Raw genomic sequence first — 18,438 nt, forward strand, 5'->3', positions numbered from 1 at the left:
TAAAAAAAAGAAACTAAATTCCTTTTCAGCTGTTGAGTTTAATTCTAAGACACTTTTTAAAACTCCTACTGTAAATTCATATGGAAAAATTCTTGCTGATCTTTCGAACAGAAAAAAACCCACCTCTTCAAACTATCTAGTATTTGAGAGGGGAAGGAAAAACAATACATCAAACAACAAAATATATCCTGGAACTTCAGGAATCTTCTTTCCTTGACAGAGCTTCACCAGAAGAGTGCAGCTTTCGACATTCTCTATCACAGTAACCTTCCCGATACCCTCAGGAGGTCACCATAGCATGGGGCAGCTGATGTGGAACTACACTACTTTATCACATTTTATAACTGCTCTGGAACAGGTTAAGTTTACTGTTTTTCATGATTTTGGAAGGATGAGGATTTACCATAGATATTGAACCTTCCCTCAGACAGCAATGTTCTCTTCCAAGCCCCACTCTCAGAAGAGTGCCAGTGCTACCAGCAGGAACACCCATGCTCTGTTTGAAGCACTCCGGGACTTGCACCAAGAACATTTCCATTTTGTCTCACGTGGGCCATTCTCTGGGGTTCAGCTACCTTATAAAAGCACATTCAGCTTATGGTTTGCACTGCTACAGAAGAACACTACATTCTGAAAAGAGATAAATGGAGGAAGAATATGAAGCCTGACCAGTGTACAAAGTTCTGATGATATTCTAGTCAAGCCTAACAAAAAAAAAAAGTCACTTATACAAAACAATCTTTATTTTCAAATGCTGCACTGCAAAAATTTATCTGATTGACAGCTGTATGCATGGCCACAGACCCCCTGCATCCTCCCCGCTTCACTATTCAGCATAGCACAATCAGGCCAACTATGCATAAAATCATTTAGACCAGAAGAAAAATCCATTTGCAACCCATTACCCACTCCCTTGTAAGTTAACAGCGTTCACCTGGAAAAATAACCAAGAAAAACACATTTCATTTCTGCATTCAAATGAAGAGGAGGTCAGGCACACTACAGGGCTGGTCGCATGCATAGAAGCTGCTGAGGCTTTCAGTGCTCTTTACCTCCTTAACCTTCATAAAGAAGTACTCTTAGATAATATTGTAACCGCCTCTCCCAGAAGGCAAAACAGTGCAAGAAAGAAAAAAAAAAACCCACAAAACAAAAAGAGGGCAGGGCTGCTCTGAGAACGCCATGGCCCACATGGCCTTTCATCAAGTAATCATCCTCCTGCAGTGACCGTCCTTCGCTGACGTCTTGCCAAGAGATAACCTATTAATTTTACCAGTGATGCACACATTCTTCCCAAAAGAAAAGTCCGTTTTTTGCTCCCATCAGTGTTTCAGAGAAGTTCCAGATTTCATTCTGGAGCCCAGATCTTGCTGCAAATAATATCCATGGGAAGGCTCTGTAGAGATTTTTGATAATGGTATTTTGCAGAAGTATGGCTGCCTTTCTTATCTGGAAGAAAGGAAGCATGTGGTGACAGGATGTTACACTTGTATGCTTCTGCTTCAATGCCAGTGCCCAATTACAGCCAATCCTACAGGTGACGTTCACATGAATCTTTGAAGACCTTGTGTTTTAAGATCTGTATTTTCTCATGTGTGCAGCAATAGATGCAGAAATCTCGGTGCTCCTCTTATTCTGGCCATAATAGTCCACAAAGTCACCATCTGGCCCGAGAAGGTACATTATTATTGTGTGATCCACCTGTAAGAGAGCACATTGTGGCTTAAAAAAAGATCATACAACCATAGAATGCCAGGTTGGCAGGGACCTCAGGGATCATCTGGCCCAACCTTCCTCAGCAAAAGCACGGCCTAGACAGTATGGCCCAGCACCCTGTCCAGCCTAACCTTAAAAGTATCCAATGTCAGAAATCCACCGCTTCCCTGGGCAGATTATTCCAACGGCTGATTTTCTAATCATGAAAAAACTTCCTCTTGTGTCCAATCAGAATGCCCCCAGGATTACTTGTATCCATTAACCCTCATCTTTTCCACGTGACTCCTTGTCAAAAGGGAGTCGCCGTCTTCTTTGTAGCCACCCTTTATATACTGGAACATCCTGCACATCTCAAAGTCAGCAGCAACAGCATCTTGCTCAGCCTTTGGTTAAAGGCTGTCTGACAAGACTTCTCACCAAGAAGCTAAAGCAAGATAACAAAAACCTCAACATCATCTCAGCGACCTCCTCTTGTTTTACCCATGAAAATAAATAGAAAAAACCAGCTGCATACTCAACAGTGCATGAAGAAATGCTTTAAGCAGACAAGTCTTCCCTAAGCTGCTAGCTCCCTCCTGCAGCACAGACCAGGCTAGGGCAAACCTGTGGGCTAATGGCTCTTCCCCCTCACTTTTCCCAGCTTCCCTCTACTCACGATGCTCCGTGACCCCCACAAGGTATTCAAGCTCCTGCTGCTAATATGGTGTAAATCCAATATAAACAGAAGGATTTCATTAAACCGAGTTCACTGTCAGTGCAAGCGAAGGGACCACGAGCATGGCTGGGATACCAGAGCTCGAACACAGGGAAATATATGTGCTGGGAGGGGGCTCCCTCTACTGCCCAAATTGAAATAACCTTAAAAAATGTTCAAAGTAACAATTACTTGAACGTCCGAGGTATTCCAGTTTGATTTATATAAATTTTATTCCACTGTAACTTTACTTAAAATGCCCCTGCAAATACTGTCTGCATCCAACTGTGACATCTTTATGAGCACAGACAAAATACTCATGAATTTGTGGTTGCTCAAGTGACTACGTCATCTCACTGCCGCTGGAGACAAGAACTGAAATGTGCTTATGCACTGAGAATAAAACTGTGTTTGAAATTAAGTCGTCACATAAACATTTGCAGTACCACAAGCTAAAAGGATGCATTGAACTTAATGGCATTTCTGCCACTGAAAGAATGTTTCTCAAAATTACACTGAAGAAGGCCCAATTCAAATATTTTACTCTAGTTTCAAATGTTCAAGACAAGATCACAATATGCAGATGCAGGAGACCATTTTTTTAAGGTATCTGAATAGCAATTTAGATCCTTCAACTGGAGAGTAGCAAAAAAAATAATTAAAAAAAAAAATCAGGCAGTTTGCTCAGAGTATCTTAACTCCTCGGCCTATGGAAGATTAAATAGTCAGGATGGAGCACAGTTTGTGTGCAAAAGATCACTGTTTTTCAAGCCGTGCCTGAAGCCTGCACTGCTCCCACTGTATGCACGCGAGATCATCATTTGAGTTTCAATGCAATCTTGTAACCCAAGGAATAAAACAATTCTGGTATTGAGCGCTGTAAAATTGAGATTACATAGGAATTAGTAATATTCAAGTAGTACTTGAAAAATTCTAACAGATGTTTACCAATTGCGCTTTCTAAATACTTGTTGCAATGCTCTTTTCAAGTGAAAACAAGCAGCAAAGTTTAATTGGCTGTAGCAGATCTCTCTCCCTTCCCCACCTCCCCACAGACTGCAGGGGAAGCAGAACCCGCTCCTGCACAAATATCGGTCTTAATCACCACTGGCACAACAGAACCATGCAAGATATAGTGAGATTAAAAAAAAAACCTTACTGGAAGAAACGACAGAGCAGTAATTACCTGGGTAAGTCTCAGGTAGGCACAAAGCCAGCCTCAAGCTCTCCCTCCCAGGCCCACTGCTGCTGCTGTCCTCTTTCCATCTTGTTTCAGAGTTGCGTCCTCTGGCTTTCCTGCCCTAACACCTAGAGCTCACTGCCTCTCAAAACCACCACTTTGCTTTTCCAGTCTGCCCAAGACATGGCAAGTCAGGAAGGCCTCGGGAGCAGCTCTGAGCCCTATAATCCGTCCTAATCGCTTCCAGAGAGTAAGATTTTAACTACCCATTTTAGCCTCACTTAAACCTCAGTTTCCCCCTCCACACTATTACTCTCTGTATTTTATTCCCACTTAATTTAGCATTAACGTGCTCTCTCTTCCAGGTCACTTGACACAGGAGGAAGAACCCCACAGTATCTGCAGGCAAACTTTGCATCACCCAAGTCTCCTGCCAGGAAAACCCCGCTGCTTACTGTTAGTTTGCCAGAGTTGTTACTCACTTTCACCTCCCATTTCTCCCTCCTTCTATTGCCTTAATTTCCCAGTTCCAATTCACTTTGGACCACACAGGAAAACAGCCAAAAACAGCACACAACAGAAAAAAGTTCAACTTACTGCCAGGCTTGCTGGCTCATATGCTATCCTGTATGCAGGCCTGGGATCGTGCATTTTTAGAACATGCTTCATGAGGTTCTGAGATTGTAAGAGGGCACCTTCACTCTGACTGAGACCTCTGAAACACAGCTTAACACATCAGTGCAATGGGGCTCCGTCATGTAGGACTTCAGCATTGATTGCAACAGCTGCATTCTGATTTTAAAATGCATACGATGCTCTTACCCAGAGTCAGTCATCAGGCAAAGGCCCTGCATTTACTTACTATGTAATCACTGTCTTCATCTTTGGGACCTTCGCTGTAATACACACGGTAAGCTTTGGCCACTTGGTCAATCTGTGCCTTGGTACCTGTCAACCCGATCAGCTTCGGAGAAAATTCTAGGTAGAAATAAGGTATTTAAACATTTTAATGAAGAGAATTCCATCAAGAGCCTCCTTTTCAGTGCTCTGTATTACATGGTGCAAGACATTGAGGAAGAAAACAGTAATACCTTTAACATATCTGGCAATGGCTTCTTCGTTGTCTCTCTCAGGATCAATGGTGATGAAGAGCGGGGTCAGATTAGGCAGAGATGGAATTCTATCTGTGACATTAACAATTATTATTTTTCTTAGAAAACTGGAAATCATTTCTCACCTCCCTTCCAACAAGCTCACAGCCAAGCTACTGTAACATCAAGCCCAGCCCACCCTGAAAAGAAAAGGCCATTTTGCGCAGCTTAATTGACCTAGGTTGCAAAGGAAGCAAATGCCGTGAAATCCAACGCTCTGTGCTCGTGCTGGGTGCAGCTACACTTCCAGCCTCTCAGCTGGAGGCCCTGCCCTGCTTACGAGAGGTGACAAATTGGCTCCGATGGAGAAAATGCCATGGCGTGATGGATGTAGCAAAGCGCAACGGTCGATACAACGAAAGCACGCCTGCGGTGCTGGAGCAGAGGGGTGGGGGAAGACACAATTCAGGTTCTTTCCCTCGTGTTCCAGCCTTAGCCTTCACCATATTTTCTTCACTTTAGCCTGCCTTCCCACTTGCTTGGTTACTGTTACCCCTGCTCTGTAACTCTTCAGGGCCTGCAGGCTGAGAAAGCCACCTCTATCACACGGCCTTTCCCCAACCTCCCTCCCACAGCACAGTCGCTCTCAAGAGACTCTCACAAAGCTTTATTCTCAGAATGAATAAAACAGGGGGAAAAAAACCCTAATACACCCCACAACCACTTCTTGGCAAAAATACAATGCGATGGCACAGTTCCCTGTAACCTGCCGCCGTCCCGTTTTATTACCAAGAAGTCCCCTGTTGCAGAAAGGTCAGTGCTGTAACGTTCTAAATATCAGATCCTAGCTATAGGCAGGTTGATATATGTATCCCTCTGCAATTAATTCAACTACTGAACAGTAGTCAACAGCATTTTTTAAAAAAAGATCATCAATTATTACCATTTGCAATATATTACCACAACAAACCTGGACCTCCCATAAAAAGGGCCACTACGCCAACTGAATCCCCATACCGATTTCATCTACCACTTCGATCATTTTCTCCAGCTCATCAGGACAGATGTCAGGGCAGTGTGTGAAGCCAAAGTAGATCAGCACCCACTGGCCAATGTAGTCCTTGCTGGTCTTGGGCTGTCCCTCATGGCTGACAAGCGAGAAGGGCCCTCCAAGCAGCGGTTTCCCAATGCCTCGGTTTCGTTCCTTCTCCAGCTCTACAAAAAAAGCAGAGGGGATCAAACACCTCCACGCCACAGTCCACACGGCTTCCCAGGCGAGCCTCAGCAGCAGAGAGTGAGGCAGCCGCGTGGAGTCACGGCCCAGGGCGCTGAAACACCAAGGTCTACCAACGCCCATCATGCAGAAGCTCAACATGGACAAGACTTCCAAAAACCATTCCATTTTGGGCAAAATCAAGTATATCACTGAACTCCTTTGAGATATAATAACTTATTTCATTGACACCCGACTGTATCTTTATTAAAAAAAAAAAAAGAGAGAAAGACAAGTACCTGGCTTGGGAAAGAAAAATCACCATCCTTTGCGCAGTGAAAATATGCTAGAAGCTGCAAAATCTCTGATTTTCAACATTAAAAACATGAAAATGACAGGCGTGGGCAGTTCCTGCAGAACGGACGCCAGCGCACGCTGTGCGGAGGGAAGCCAAGGGCACACAAACCCCACCTCATGCAAACACCACTGTTCTGGCAACAAAGGCACACTTAAGAATTTTAAAACGTTTAACCTTGAGGTTTATTTGAGTGTTTGGAAATTTCCCGCGGCGCCTACATACACACAGCCACGAAGCAGCGCCGCGCGAAGCGTGACGCGACCCTGCGGGACGCCGAAGCGGGTAAAACACATCGCGGTAGGAGAGAAGGCATCGCGTCGATGCAAACCCGCGGCTGCTGCTGCACCCCCCGCCCCGCCCGGCCCGGCCCGGCCCGGCTCCCTCCGGGGCAGCGCGGCCCCCGAGGCGGGCAGGCTCCGGCCGCGCCCCCCCCCCCACTCACCCTCCTCCTTGCGCCGCTTCACCTTCTTCATCGCGGCCAGCAGCCCCCCGCACAGCACGAATGTGGCCGCCAGCGACCGCCACGACACCAGCTGCTGAGGAGAAGCTGTTTAGTGACTGAAGGGGGGGGGCGGAGCGCGGCCCGTCCCGCCGCCCCGGGCCCCCCCCGTTCCCTCACTCACCCTCCCCTGCGCGCCCGTCCTCGGGCCGCCGCCCGGCGGCAGGCGAGACAGCGGGCGGCTGCCGGGCGCGGGCCGCGGGCGGCCGGTGAGGGGCCGAGCGGCGCTGCCCGCGCCCGGCAGCCGCCAGCACAGCGCCCACCGACAGCAGCGAAGCGCCGCCGCCATCTTGCCGCCCGCTCTTCCGCGCCCGCCCCTTCCGCCGCCCTCACCCGGCAGCGGCCGACATGGAGGCGGTGCCGCTCTTCGCCTTCGGTGTCATCGCCGATATACAGTACGCGGACGCGGATGACGGCTACGACTTCGGCGGGTTTCGGCGGCGGTACTACCGGCAGAGCCTTGACCTGCTGCGGGGCGCTGTGGAAGCGTGGGCCACCGAGAGGCCGCCGCTCGCCTTCGTGCTGCAGCTGGGTGACAGCATCGATGGCCTCAACGCCCGCAGCGGCGAGGCCGAGGGTGCCTTGGGGCAGGTGCTGGCAGTGCTGGGGCGGCTGTCGGTGCCGGTGCATCACACCTGGGGCAACCATGAGTTCTACAACTTCAGCCGAGCCCGCCTGGCGCACACCGGCCTCAACAGCCGCCCCGCAGGGGCCGCGGCCGGCCTGCCAGCCGAGGACTGCCAGGCCTATCACTTCAGCCCAGCCACACGGTTCCGCGTTGTCGTGCTCGACGCCTACGACCTGAGCATCCTGGGCAGGGAGCCGGACAGCCCCCGCTACCACCAGTCCCTGCAGCTGCTGCGGGAGAAGAACCCCAACGACAACCTCAACAGCCCTGCAGGTACCGCCCGGCTCGGCCCTGCGGCAGGGAGCACAGTGGCTGAATCTCTGCTCCCCACAGCGATAAGGCAGCTCCCGGGGCTGACAGCTGGTTGCCAGGGCGCTGAGGCAGGTGCCCCATTTCTGCCCACCTCCTCCACCTCCCTGCTGTCGGCTGAGAGCCAGTTGGTGACTCTGTAGGCAGACACAGGAGATGCTCACCCATACCTGTCCTGCTGCTCTGGTGCTTTTGGGATGGGTTTATGTTGTGCTGTGTGCCCTGCAGGATCAGAACAAAAGGCAGCTGTCCGTGCAGCTGCTATTGCAGACTGTCAAGTAATGCCCACACTATCCCATGCTGGGGGCGGGGGCCAAGAGTGGAAATCCTGTGCATCAGTGTGACCAAAACCCCAGAAAACACTAACAAATAATTTTCTCTTGTTTGTCCAAGGAGGCTGGAGTTTTGATCTGGGAGATGGGAAAAAAAAAAAAAAAAAAAGGTTATAAGAATAAACCACCTCTCGTAAGCAGACTTATATAAGGCAAGCAAATAGGGGAGCCATGAGAGGCGTATGCACCCATGCCTAACCTTCTTCTTCATTGCAGGACTTGAAGAACCTCGTTATGTAGAGTTTAATGGAGGATTTAGCCAAGCCCAGCTGGACTGGTTCAATGAAGTCCTCAAGTTATCTGATGAAAACCAAGAAAAAGTTGTAGTTATGGGTAGGTGGATATGGGGGATATATGCAAAAAAAGGTGATGTAGCCAATGTATGTTAGCTGAGGAAAACACGTAGCAGCTTTGTAGCTCCACTGAGGTACACATGTAACCTGTGAAGTAGGAGAACAGCAACCACATCTCACATTCGGGCGAGCTTTCTGTATAAGTTAGATGTCTGAATTCCCACAATGAAGGCAGAATTTGATTATGCTTAAAGTAACTCTCCTGCTTCTTTCCCTCTCAACTGCAGGTCATCTGCCCATTCATCCTGATGCTTCAAACAGAGTTTGCCTAGCCTGGAATTACGAAGACGCCCTTTCAGTCATACACTCCCATCGGTGCGTGGTCTGCTTCCTTGCTGGGCATCTGCATGACGGTGGCTATTGCTTAGACTCTCATGGAGTCCATCATCTGACTTTGGAGGGGGTTATTGAAACTCCACCGGAAAGCAATGCCTTTGGAACTATTTATGTCTACGAAGATAAAATGATACTAAAGGGAAGGGGCAGAATTTCAGACAGAATTATGCATTTCTGAAAATGGTAAGCAAATACAAAATGCTTTTCTTCAGGAAGTACTCGGACAAAAAAAGCGGGGGATTCAGCATATTATTTCCTTGCGCATGGCTGACCCTTATAGCTTTAACTCAAACATTTTTCTCTTGGATACAGAATTTTAGAAATTATGTTTCTGTAAGAAAACAGACCTAGTTTCTTCATGGAGAATACAGAAGGCCAGTAACCATGCTTGAAATCAATATACTGCAATGCAGAATGTTGACTTGAAACACCCAATCCTGACCGGTTGTTACTTACTGTGAAAAAATGCAAACCATATTATGAATATTATAAATAAAAAGACACTTTTTTATGTCAGTCAGAATTAAAGCATGCAGAATTGTACCTGCCCAGCTGCATTTCAAATTTTTTTTTGTTTTTGAACATCATAGTCAGTAATGTCTCATGTCTGGCAGGATTAGTCCACCCTGTAGCCTAATGTAGTCTTCTTAACATTGTTTTAAATGACTAAAGTAATCTTCAAAAAAAGCTAAGCCCAAGGAGAATGGAGGCCATCTATGCTACATCGTGTAATGCTGCAGATACACCTGCTGGGATCTACGTGTGCTCAGCTGTATTAGCTTGCAGTGGTACAGAGCGAAGAAGCCCTGACGTGGAAGGATCCCAGGCATGTTGCTGTGCTGCACCACCCGGACCTGTTCTGGCTCTTTCCCAGGCAGCTTGTGTGTCCAGTGTATTCGCCTGTGCTTCCTTCTCCAGGATCAGTAGTGGTCACTGGGCCACTGTGTGGGTTCTGCTTTCTAGGAGCAGAAAATCTGTGAGAAGCAGAGCTGTGACAGTGACCACATCTGCTGGTGGCAGTCTTGAGTACGCATCTCACAGAAAATAAAAGATACGGAAGCTTTCATTGGATTTTCTTTAGAAAAATATTTATTACTCTGTAAATCCAGTAATTTTCAGTTAATAACAAAGATATTTCTTCAGATATATTCTACATATGATTTTAGCATAGGAACAGAAATACCGACTGCTCAGTTTTCAGTTAGTCTCAACGGATTATCCAGGCAGATACCTGAAAGTTTTATGGCTGTAAATAGTCATTTATTGAAACAAAGTGTTTGCTTTACTTTTCCCTTACGTTACGGAACAGTGTTCCTCAATTTTTTTAACAAATCTCAAAGCACGCCACTGGAAGCAGCCAGGCATTCTTGGGCCCTATCAAACTGACACTAACCTTTCATTAAGAACCAAAAGCAAAGACAATTAAGGTCAGAATATTTATCCTATACTTTCTCCCACCCAATTAAATCACCGTTTTACAGTGCGTTGGCCAAGATGCTCGCATCTCTTTGTTCACATAAATGTACAGCCATGAAGCAAAGGGGAAGAGGGCGACCACGATTGCAGCAATCAAGCGAACTCCACCCAGTGGGCTCCTGTAAAAGAGCAAATGTAACAGAGCTACTTGAGTTCAGACTGCTACGGAACATTCACACCTGGCTGCAGTTGGACGGAGAGCAGAGAGCCTTTGGTCACTTTAGCGTAGCTCCTGTGCATGCATCAGCAGAGTCCGTTACTGCAGAGGAACCATGTGCAAGGAGAAGTTTTTCTCCCACCTCACACTACATAAACCAGGTGAAGAAAAAAGCACCCTCCTTTCCCAGAGCATGTGTGACATGTTTTCCCAGCACAAAGGTACAGTTTGGCAGACAGGGATTTTTCATGCTCCCAGCTAACAGGCATTGAGCAAAACTGCTGTAGCACAATCCTCTGAAGAGGCTGGAGGGGGGAAAGAGCAGAGCTGCCGCAGCCAGGCAGCCACCCAGAGCCTTCTGCAAGATCGGCCTGCATCGCCCGCCTGCTCGGGTGGATGCAGCGGACACCAGTACAGAGACCCCCACTGGAAAGTTGTGGAAACTGGGAGCAATGGCAGAAATTGCTTTGCAGTTCATTCGCGGTTGTGGCCAACCCTCATTAGCCCGTTCCACAGAAGGGGCGCGCTGTCCCTGTGCAAAGGGAGGATGTCCCCTGCCCATTACGGCAGGGGGAGCAGAAAAGATGTTTCATGTAGCTTTACTTTCCCCCCACAGCCTTTTATCTGTGCGAGATCCTACAGCTATAGCACCAGCTACTGCTGCTTAGCTATCCGAGAAGGTTCAGACAGTGACATGAAGCAGAAAAACAAGCAGCCAAAATCAGCTATGTGTTTTCAAGAAGCTAGTCACTAAACGTGAGCATATGAATGGATTAAAAAAAAAAACCAAAGAAACAAAACTTACTTTGCTGAACTGCGACACAGAGCCATCCATATTGTAATGATCACCAGACCAAACAACTCCCTAAAAAGCCAAGGAAAAAACAGATCAGAAAATAATACAAGCAGATGTTTACTTTTGAAAAATAACAAATATTGCCTCCAAAACAGTAGCGTCTGCTCCTTTGGAAAAGGTCAGTATATTTTACTAGGAATATTATTACACAGAGTAACTTTGCTTCCCACCACAAATGTACAAACACACGTGACCCAGCCATACAGCTGCAGAAACTCCTGCTTCCACTTCTTGTTCTGCTGCTAAACTTATATTCCACAGCACAATTCCCTCCTTAACACAGAGCAAAGCAGCATCCCAAAATTCCAGACCACAAACAGCTGCAGCAGCTGCCAGTGCTTCACCTCAGTACTGTGCAAGCACCTACTTTAGGCAGCAACTGAATGTCCAGGTGAGAAATCCTCCCTCCCCCTCAATACCTGGCAGTTCAGAGGACTCAGCAGCCTGTGCCAGATAAAACGTGCATATGGTATAACCTCAGGAGTTTTTAAAACGTTCATTCCCATTCCTGCAGCTCCAGGAAGAGAGCACAAAGCTGTTCCGCTGTGCCCTGGTATTGGAAGGCAGAACTGCCCCCAATTAAATCTAGCTGCCACAACCAGGCAAGCAGGCACAACTGTTCGCTCTCCCTTTAGCTCTTTTGTCCAACAAGTCACTGGTTTGGAGCACTGTGGTCCCTTCTCCTTGCTTTGGTTCCCCTGGACCAACAGCATTTGCTGCAGCAGCCCGGCAAATAAAGTTTCGCAAGGTGACCACCAGACGAGACAGCCTGGTGTGCTGAATTCGTGCAGGGGAAAATAAAAATCACCGCTTACCTGCCTTCCTCTTCGTGCAAAATGTTTCCTTGAGCATAAGCAAACAAAGAGCAAGCCAAGGCAACAGTCCCAACAATACAACCAGCAGAATGAAGGTCACAGAGGCTCCTCCAAATACTATTATCTGAGGACAGAAATAGACTGTCAGCGGCCGTAACGTAGCATGTAGTAAACCTGATAAATCACAAATCAACTCAGTAGCTGAAAAAGATGCCTCCAGCAAACACACATGTCTTAGGCAGGCAGAAGAAATTACTATCAGCATCTTTATGACCAGGGAAGTCTGCTAAAAAGTGCTGTTGAACATAAACACTAGTGGGCTTGGGGCTTGGTTTCCTAGGAACGCAACTTCTTGGCAGTAGCACCTCAATGAAAATGGTTTCCTAGTCTCTCCAGCAAAAAGCCAGGCTCCAACATTCAACGTGCACAGAAAAAAAAATCACAAGGCAGATTACAAATGAAAGTTCCCGTAAGCAGGAAGAACGGCCTTTCTGGGCCTCACAGCCATAACCTGATGCTCAGCATGAGCCCAGCGGACCACCAGAGCCCAGGGGAGCGAGCCACGGCTCCCAGCCAGCCGCCGGGTACCGAGCGACCACCACGCTGCGGGGAGCATCTTCTCTCACACTCCCTTATAAGGCTCTCCCTGAGCTTTTGCCTGTGATGATGAGCAACACTGATGACATCTCTGCTGGGGATGTTTTTAAACAGAGAAATACAGATGACGGGAAATAGCTGAATGGGCCCACAGATAACTGCTTTTCCATGACCATCCCCAGGAGCTCATGGGGGAGATGTGAGCAAATGACATGGGCAGTTCTCACTCATCTTTGCAATGTCAACAGCAAAAACCATACAGTTAAAAGCAGACTTTTCCGGGCACTGACCCCTCCAGGCAAGCATTAAAGATGATGAGCTGCCAAAATTCAAGAGCTCAGTGTGACCCAGCTTTGTAATCGATTCCCCATTTGGCTGAACTGCAGCTCAGCAGAGGCAGCATCTCAGTCTTCCACAGACTTGAGTGGCAAATAAGCCTTGGTGAATTTACATAAATGTCCCATTATACAATAGTTGTGCTATTTTAATCTTTATTTTCCACAGATCTTGGCACAAGTAACAAAAACCTACTTGTGACTTTAACATGGGAGATTCTCTTGACCAGCCAAATGCCATACTGTTGAAGCTACACCTATCACAGAAATAAACCTCCCCTGAAATGTTCAAAACCACAGGCAATCAACCCTCATGGGTTTTGTCTTTATGAACACTGCCACTTTACGTGCTTCAGGTGGCCAGAATGCTGAGAGACTGCAACAGTGGGATTCGAGACAACAGTGCGCACTCTTGAAGATTTAAATTTTTGGCATAAGTGTGGTTTTAGTTTATTCAGAGTAAGTATTCATCCAGCAAAGATGCAGTCACTTTGTGTATATAAAATGTCATTATTTTAAAATTATTTATCCTGGATGAAAATAAAAATAAAATTAACTATTTTCTGGAGTCTGGGACCAAATCTGATCTGACTGATTCTGTCGACATGTCATGGGGCATTTGCCCCCATAGCATACACCCTCGGAAACTCAGGCACGGCGCTGAAGCCCCTGAACGTCCCCACCACTGCCCATGCGCTCTGCGGGGCGGCTGCAATACGTGATACTGAACAAGACCTTTAGCTCCTTTGAAGGACTGCGCAGAGCTCAGCTGCTCTCCTGTGAGGTAGATAAGCAAACCCACAGATTTATAACACAGAAACAAAGTGAATTAATGTGCGAACATCAACATCAGAGTCAGGTTCAGAGTGTGGTCCTAGGGTTGTGCTCCGCTCGGGCTTTAAGCGCTGGAACCGGGGCGCAGAGGCGAGACCAAACCAGCAGCAGGCCGTTGTGCAGCGTTCCTCCATTCACCTGCAGCATGTCCAACCACGAGCACTAAACCAAAGACCAGCTGTGGTAGAAGCAGGTCCCACAGCTTTTTGCCCTCAACAGGTAGTAGGACATGTTTCCACGTGGCCCAATCTTAACCTGTGATTCAATAAAAAAAACCTTTTGGGACCAAAATTTGAGCAGAGACTCTGTTTTTCACACCAACATCATACCTGTTATTGAAGGTTTAATGCTGACAAGCAGTGTCAGGGCAGCAGGCACCAAGTAGGCAACCTGTTAATGAAACATAGATCTACTCTGTAGCAAAACTTAGCAGGATAAGGAAGCAGAAGTGCCCACCCACATCGACACTTCTCCCCTTCACATCAGTTTGTCAGATGCGCAGAACAGTTGCCACCCCACCCCCTCGCCCTGGCACGGCTGGGGCTCGCCTTCACCATCACCACCAAAACCGAGTGCCAGCCCTCGTCCCTCAGCTTCTGGGTCACCAAGTCCTCACTGCCTCACCCGTCCACTGCAGAGCCCCTCGATCCCCCAGGGGAAGCCCCCATGGGTCACCCCCCACCCCGGGCCCCCCACACCCTCCACCTGTGCTGGGTGGCTCCCAGAGCAGTAGGAGAGCCCGCTGGTGCTGCCACCAGCCCTGCTGCCATCAGCTGGGCTCACCGCACCAGGGACGTCCCCCCTGCACAAGGGATGTCAGGGGACAGCCCCTGCCCACCCAGCAGCTCCTGTCACAAGCAGAAACATCGCCCCTTGCCCCCCAGCCCCGAACACGCCGGCCTGGGCCTCCGGCTGTTGGTGTGCCCGAGGACGGCCTGGCAAAGCGGCCAGAGAAGAGGGTTTCTCTCTAGATTTCCCCTCGGGACGGCGGAAGCGCTGCCGAATCGAGGGGGAACGGGAGGCAGTCAGACTGGTACTTGAGGCACGCAGAGGCAGCGATGGAGCCAGGAGGCCGCCCAGCCAGGGGGGTTTCAGGCGCAGAGCAGGAGGGACGAGAGCAGCTTGGCGTGTTCTGCGCAGGGAGGCAGCGCTTTGCACAGGGCAGGCACGAATCTGGGGTGAAATACGGCAGATCCTGGAAGCACGGCCGGATTCAGCCGTCGCTGCAGCGGAAGCCGCTCCCCCGGCGCCTGCTCGCTCGTCAGCTGAAGGCAGGGAGCGGGTTCCTGCGGCCGCCCCGATCGGGCCGGGCGGACGGGCGCAGCGGGGCCGGGGCTCCCGGGGACCCCCCAGGACCCCTCGGGGCAGGCGGAGCCGCAGGAGCCGGGCCGCCCCCGCCGCAGCTGCCCGGCGCGAAGAGCGGCCCGTACTCACCGTCCACAGCCCGGCGTCGGGGTCGTTCACCTGCGGCGAGGAGGCGCGCACTGAGACCCTGCGGCCGGGCCCGGGGCTGGGCGCGGGGCAGGGGCCCTCACCTGCACGGCGGCCGCCATCCCGAAGAAGGCGGCCATGAGGAGGTTGCAGAGCCGCCAGAGCCGCCCCGCCATGGCCGAGCGCAGCCGCCGGGGCGGGGCGGGCCGGGGGGCGCGGCGAGCGGGGCTTATTTCTTCGTCGTTACCGATTTTTAATTTTTTTTCTTTTTTCCCGGAGGGGATTGAGGAACACTCGTTTTCAAAACCGAGCGCCAACCCGCAGCCATGCGGCGCCAGCCGCGGTACGCGCGTTGCAGCCGGGGACGTGCGGTCCTTGGGCGGCTGCGTTGTCACCCGGGAAGCGGGCAGGGCGCCGGGCCCCGCGCGGGGGCCCTGTTTGTCCCATTTTCGCGCACAGATGGGTGCTGGGTGCTCACGCACGCAGCTGCACCCCGCCCCCAGACCTACAAGGCATTTAGGCAGCTCACTGTGTCAGTCATAGCTGATATCCGCACCCGCCAGCGAATAATTGCCTCGTTTCTCATTTCAACTTAAAGCTCAGCCCCCTTTGGATTTACCGCGCGTGCTCAGAGAGCGAGGGGCTTATTTGGGGTGGGGGGTGTCTGGCCTATGGTCGTGATTTTTAGTATTATAATGAGGAAAGTTCACCTAAAGGACACTTAGTTTTAGTTCTTATCAACAGCCCAATTAGTTGTTCTTGACCACACACTCTACCACCCCATTCTCAGCATCTTCTGAGGCAGGATGTTCCCTTCGATCAGTCTCTCAGCTTTCCTCGAGGATATAGTCATAAAACAAATGCTTCCCTGTCTCTCAGCTCTCTTCTCTGGCTGCCAAATCCTGTTTTGCCAGGCTCACATGGTTCATTGTTATTACTTAGAAGAATATTCTATTTTCTTCAGGGTATCAGTATCACTGAACACAAGGAGTTGGCACATAAACAGGCCATCCATCAGTGAGCTCCTGCAGCAAAGAAGTCCAAGCACGTCCTGGACTCCATGCAGAGAAGCGTGACTGGCACTTTGCAGGGAGCTGTTATTCCCTCGCTGACCCAGTGCTGGTCTACCTGCAGCTCTCGGTCCTGCCAGGGTCCCCGGGGAGGAAGGATGTGGGTTGGGGTCCTGCAGACAGCAGCCAGGATGAGTCCGGAGAATGTGGCCTTTGAGCAGAGGTGGGAAAAGAGGAAGCAAAATCCAGTAATAACAGGTAATTGCCTGTGGGATGGCTGCAGAGATGACAGTCGTATTTTCCTTGCTGCCATTAGGTGATACACCAAGTAGCAGTGGGCACTAATGGCAACCTGGAAGGTTTTGACCAGACGTTAGGGAAACGTCCTCATCAGGAGGGTTGTGCAGCCTGCAATAGGAGACCCAGACAGGCTGTGTGATCTCCATCCTTGGAGATTTCCAAGGCTTGCCTAGACAAAGCCACGGCTCACCTGCTCTGATGTTGTGACAATCTCGCTTCTGTTGGGCTGCTGGACTCGAGACCTCCAGCCATGTCTTCACAGCAACATGTCTGTGTTTCTGTGATAACTCATGTACCTGAAAAATAATTAGATCTTTGTCTCAGTGAATACACACGAACAAACCTGTACAGTAAAGCTGGCAGGTATTTATGCAAGAGTATGAACGCCTTGAGGGGGCCCTGCGGACCCTGCCTGAGCTGTTGTGGGAGCGCCCACCTCCAGCTCAGCCAAGCCTGGCCCACGTTTGCCCACGGCACCTGTTCATCCAGTCGTGGACCCGTGGGCTGAATTCCCAGCTTGACCTCAGACCTGCCTCATCACCGTGGATCTCACTGGCCACCACTGGGCCTGATCCTGACCCTGACTCATAGGTTGACTTCCTAGCATGGCCTCAGGCTTGCCTAGTCTCCATGAAGCTGGCCAGTGATCTGGGCTCTTGGTTGGATCGGGCCGCAGTCCCTGGGTCTGCCCTGCTTGCCGGGGCAGTGGGACGGGCACTGCCCGTGCCCCGGTGGCCATGGCATCCCTCCCAACACCTGTCCCTTAGGGAGCAGCTGGCCCTCGCTGCTCCCTGACGAGCTCCTTGACCCTGTCCAGTACATGTGTGCCGGGGCCAGGAAGGCAGGAAGGTGCTGTCAGGGTATAGGGGAGGGCTGGAGTGCAGAGCCCTGGCACAGGCTGGTTGAGGTTGAGACAGCTGTGGAGCTGCACCGTCAGTCACCATGGCGGGCTGGCAGGTGCTGGGGCATGACTGAGTCCGGGGAGATTGCGGGGAAGGGGTGGGAACAGCCGTGGTGGCAGTACAGCTGCACATCAAACCGCTGGTGGTGATGCTGCTGGGCAGGGACCGCCTATTACTGCTGTTTTGAGGGACACCTCCGAGGGCAGGCAGGACTATGCAACATAAAAATTTTTCAGCATAGGCAAGGCAAAATAAGGAACCATTGCAAATTCTGCAGTCTGTGTCAAAACTGGCTATGATCAGTGAGGTTTCTACTGAGTTTCTGTCCAGTCTGTCCTCATAGTGAAGAACCGTCCTGTTTAGTTGCAAAGGACATTGTGAGCCCACCTCTACATCCAATCTATGAGTGGGACAGATTCGTGTTTGTCATAGTTAACTTTGGTGGCAGGTATCTGAAAGGTTTTTTTTTCTCTCCCATGCAAATAACTAAGCTGACTGCGAGCTGGCACAGCAGAGGAGAAGGAACCATCTCCAGAAAGGCCTCCTGTAACACAGAAAGAGTGAGCACTGACTCTAAGGATCCTCAGTGAGCTTGTCACGAGCATCTTCTGTCTCACAAGGGCCATGAACAGATGTGGCGATGGGAGTAACAGCTATGCCAGGGCTTGGAAATTTGGTGATGTTGAAGAACCATGGGTGTATGGGAGGAATAGCGAGTCAGGGATAAGAGGAGGCTTCTTTCTTTTCCTTGCCGAGAGACTGGAATTTAAACAGAAATTTTTGTAATGACTTAATGGTGTAGGATTAGTTTTGTATTTAAGAAGAGATTTTGTCCTCTTGTGTTGTCTGGAGAACAAAAATTGTATTGCTCAGAAGAAGAGTACTGCCTCATCGTTCACTGATCACTTGTGACCAAAAGTGATAATTAGTGGTGAACCGAAGTGTATCTACCATATCCATCGACCAAACCTGAGTCTCTGTCAGATCATTTCTCCCACTGATTTCAGGACAGTGTA

General features: G+C 49.7%; 3 protein-coding genes across 6 annotated transcripts; 1 reads left to right on the forward strand and 2 right to left on the reverse strand.

Annotated features, from left to right (window-relative positions):
- Positions 1–721: 721 nt before the first annotated feature.
- SCO1 (synthesis of cytochrome C oxidase 1) lies at positions 722–7,040 on the reverse strand. 2 transcript variants are annotated; one of them, XM_075111722.1, is made up of 6 exons: positions 6,876–7,040; positions 6,695–6,785; positions 5,699–5,896; positions 4,682–4,774; positions 4,453–4,568; positions 722–1,701 (listed from the first exon to the last, which is right to left on the reverse strand). In XM_075111722.1, exons 1-6 carry the CDS (start codon positions 7,038–7,040, stop codon positions 1,573–1,575), a joined length of 792 nt encoding a protein of 263 aa, XP_074967823.1. In that variant the 3' UTR covers positions 722–1,572. The 2 variants fall into 2 exon arrangements, with proteins under 2 accessions (XP_074967823.1, XP_074967822.1); XM_075111721.1 differs by having other exon boundaries at positions 6,695–6,788.
- A 59-nt stretch (positions 7,041–7,099) lies between these two features.
- On the forward strand, positions 7,100–9,778 carry ADPRM (ADP-ribose/CDP-alcohol diphosphatase, manganese dependent). 2 transcript variants are annotated; one of them, XM_075111720.1, is made up of 3 exons: positions 7,100–7,652; positions 8,237–8,353; positions 8,601–9,260. In XM_075111720.1, the coding sequence occupies exons 1-3, from the start codon at positions 7,100–7,102 to the stop codon at positions 8,885–8,887; spliced, it is 957 nt and encodes a 318-aa protein (XP_074967821.1). In that variant the 3' UTR covers positions 8,888–9,260. The 2 variants fall into 2 exon arrangements, with proteins under 2 accessions (XP_074967821.1, XP_074967820.1); XM_075111719.1 differs by lacking the exon at positions 8,237–8,353 and having other exon boundaries at positions 8,601–9,778.
- On the reverse strand, positions 9,774–15,755 carry TMEM220 (transmembrane protein 220). 2 transcript variants are annotated; one of them, XM_075111724.1, is made up of 6 exons: positions 15,315–15,755; positions 15,214–15,243; positions 14,109–14,169; positions 12,014–12,137; positions 11,148–11,207; positions 9,774–10,304 (listed from the first exon to the last, which is right to left on the reverse strand). In XM_075111724.1, exons 1-6 carry the CDS (start codon positions 15,384–15,386, stop codon positions 10,172–10,174), a joined length of 480 nt encoding a protein of 159 aa, XP_074967825.1. In that variant the 5' UTR covers positions 15,387–15,755; the 3' UTR covers positions 9,774–10,171. The 2 variants fall into 2 exon arrangements, with proteins under 2 accessions (XP_074967825.1, XP_074967826.1); XM_075111725.1 differs by lacking the exons at positions 9,774–10,304; positions 11,148–11,207; positions 12,014–12,137; positions 14,109–14,169 and adding an exon at positions 14,488–14,952.
- Between the last annotated feature and the right edge of the window lie 2,683 nt (positions 15,756–18,438).

This window comes from Phalacrocorax aristotelis, chromosome 16 (genome assembly GCF_949628215.1).
Source record: "Phalacrocorax aristotelis chromosome 16, bGulAri2.1, whole genome shotgun sequence".
Taxonomy (NCBI): domain Eukaryota; kingdom Metazoa; phylum Chordata; class Aves; order Suliformes; family Phalacrocoracidae; genus Phalacrocorax; species Phalacrocorax aristotelis.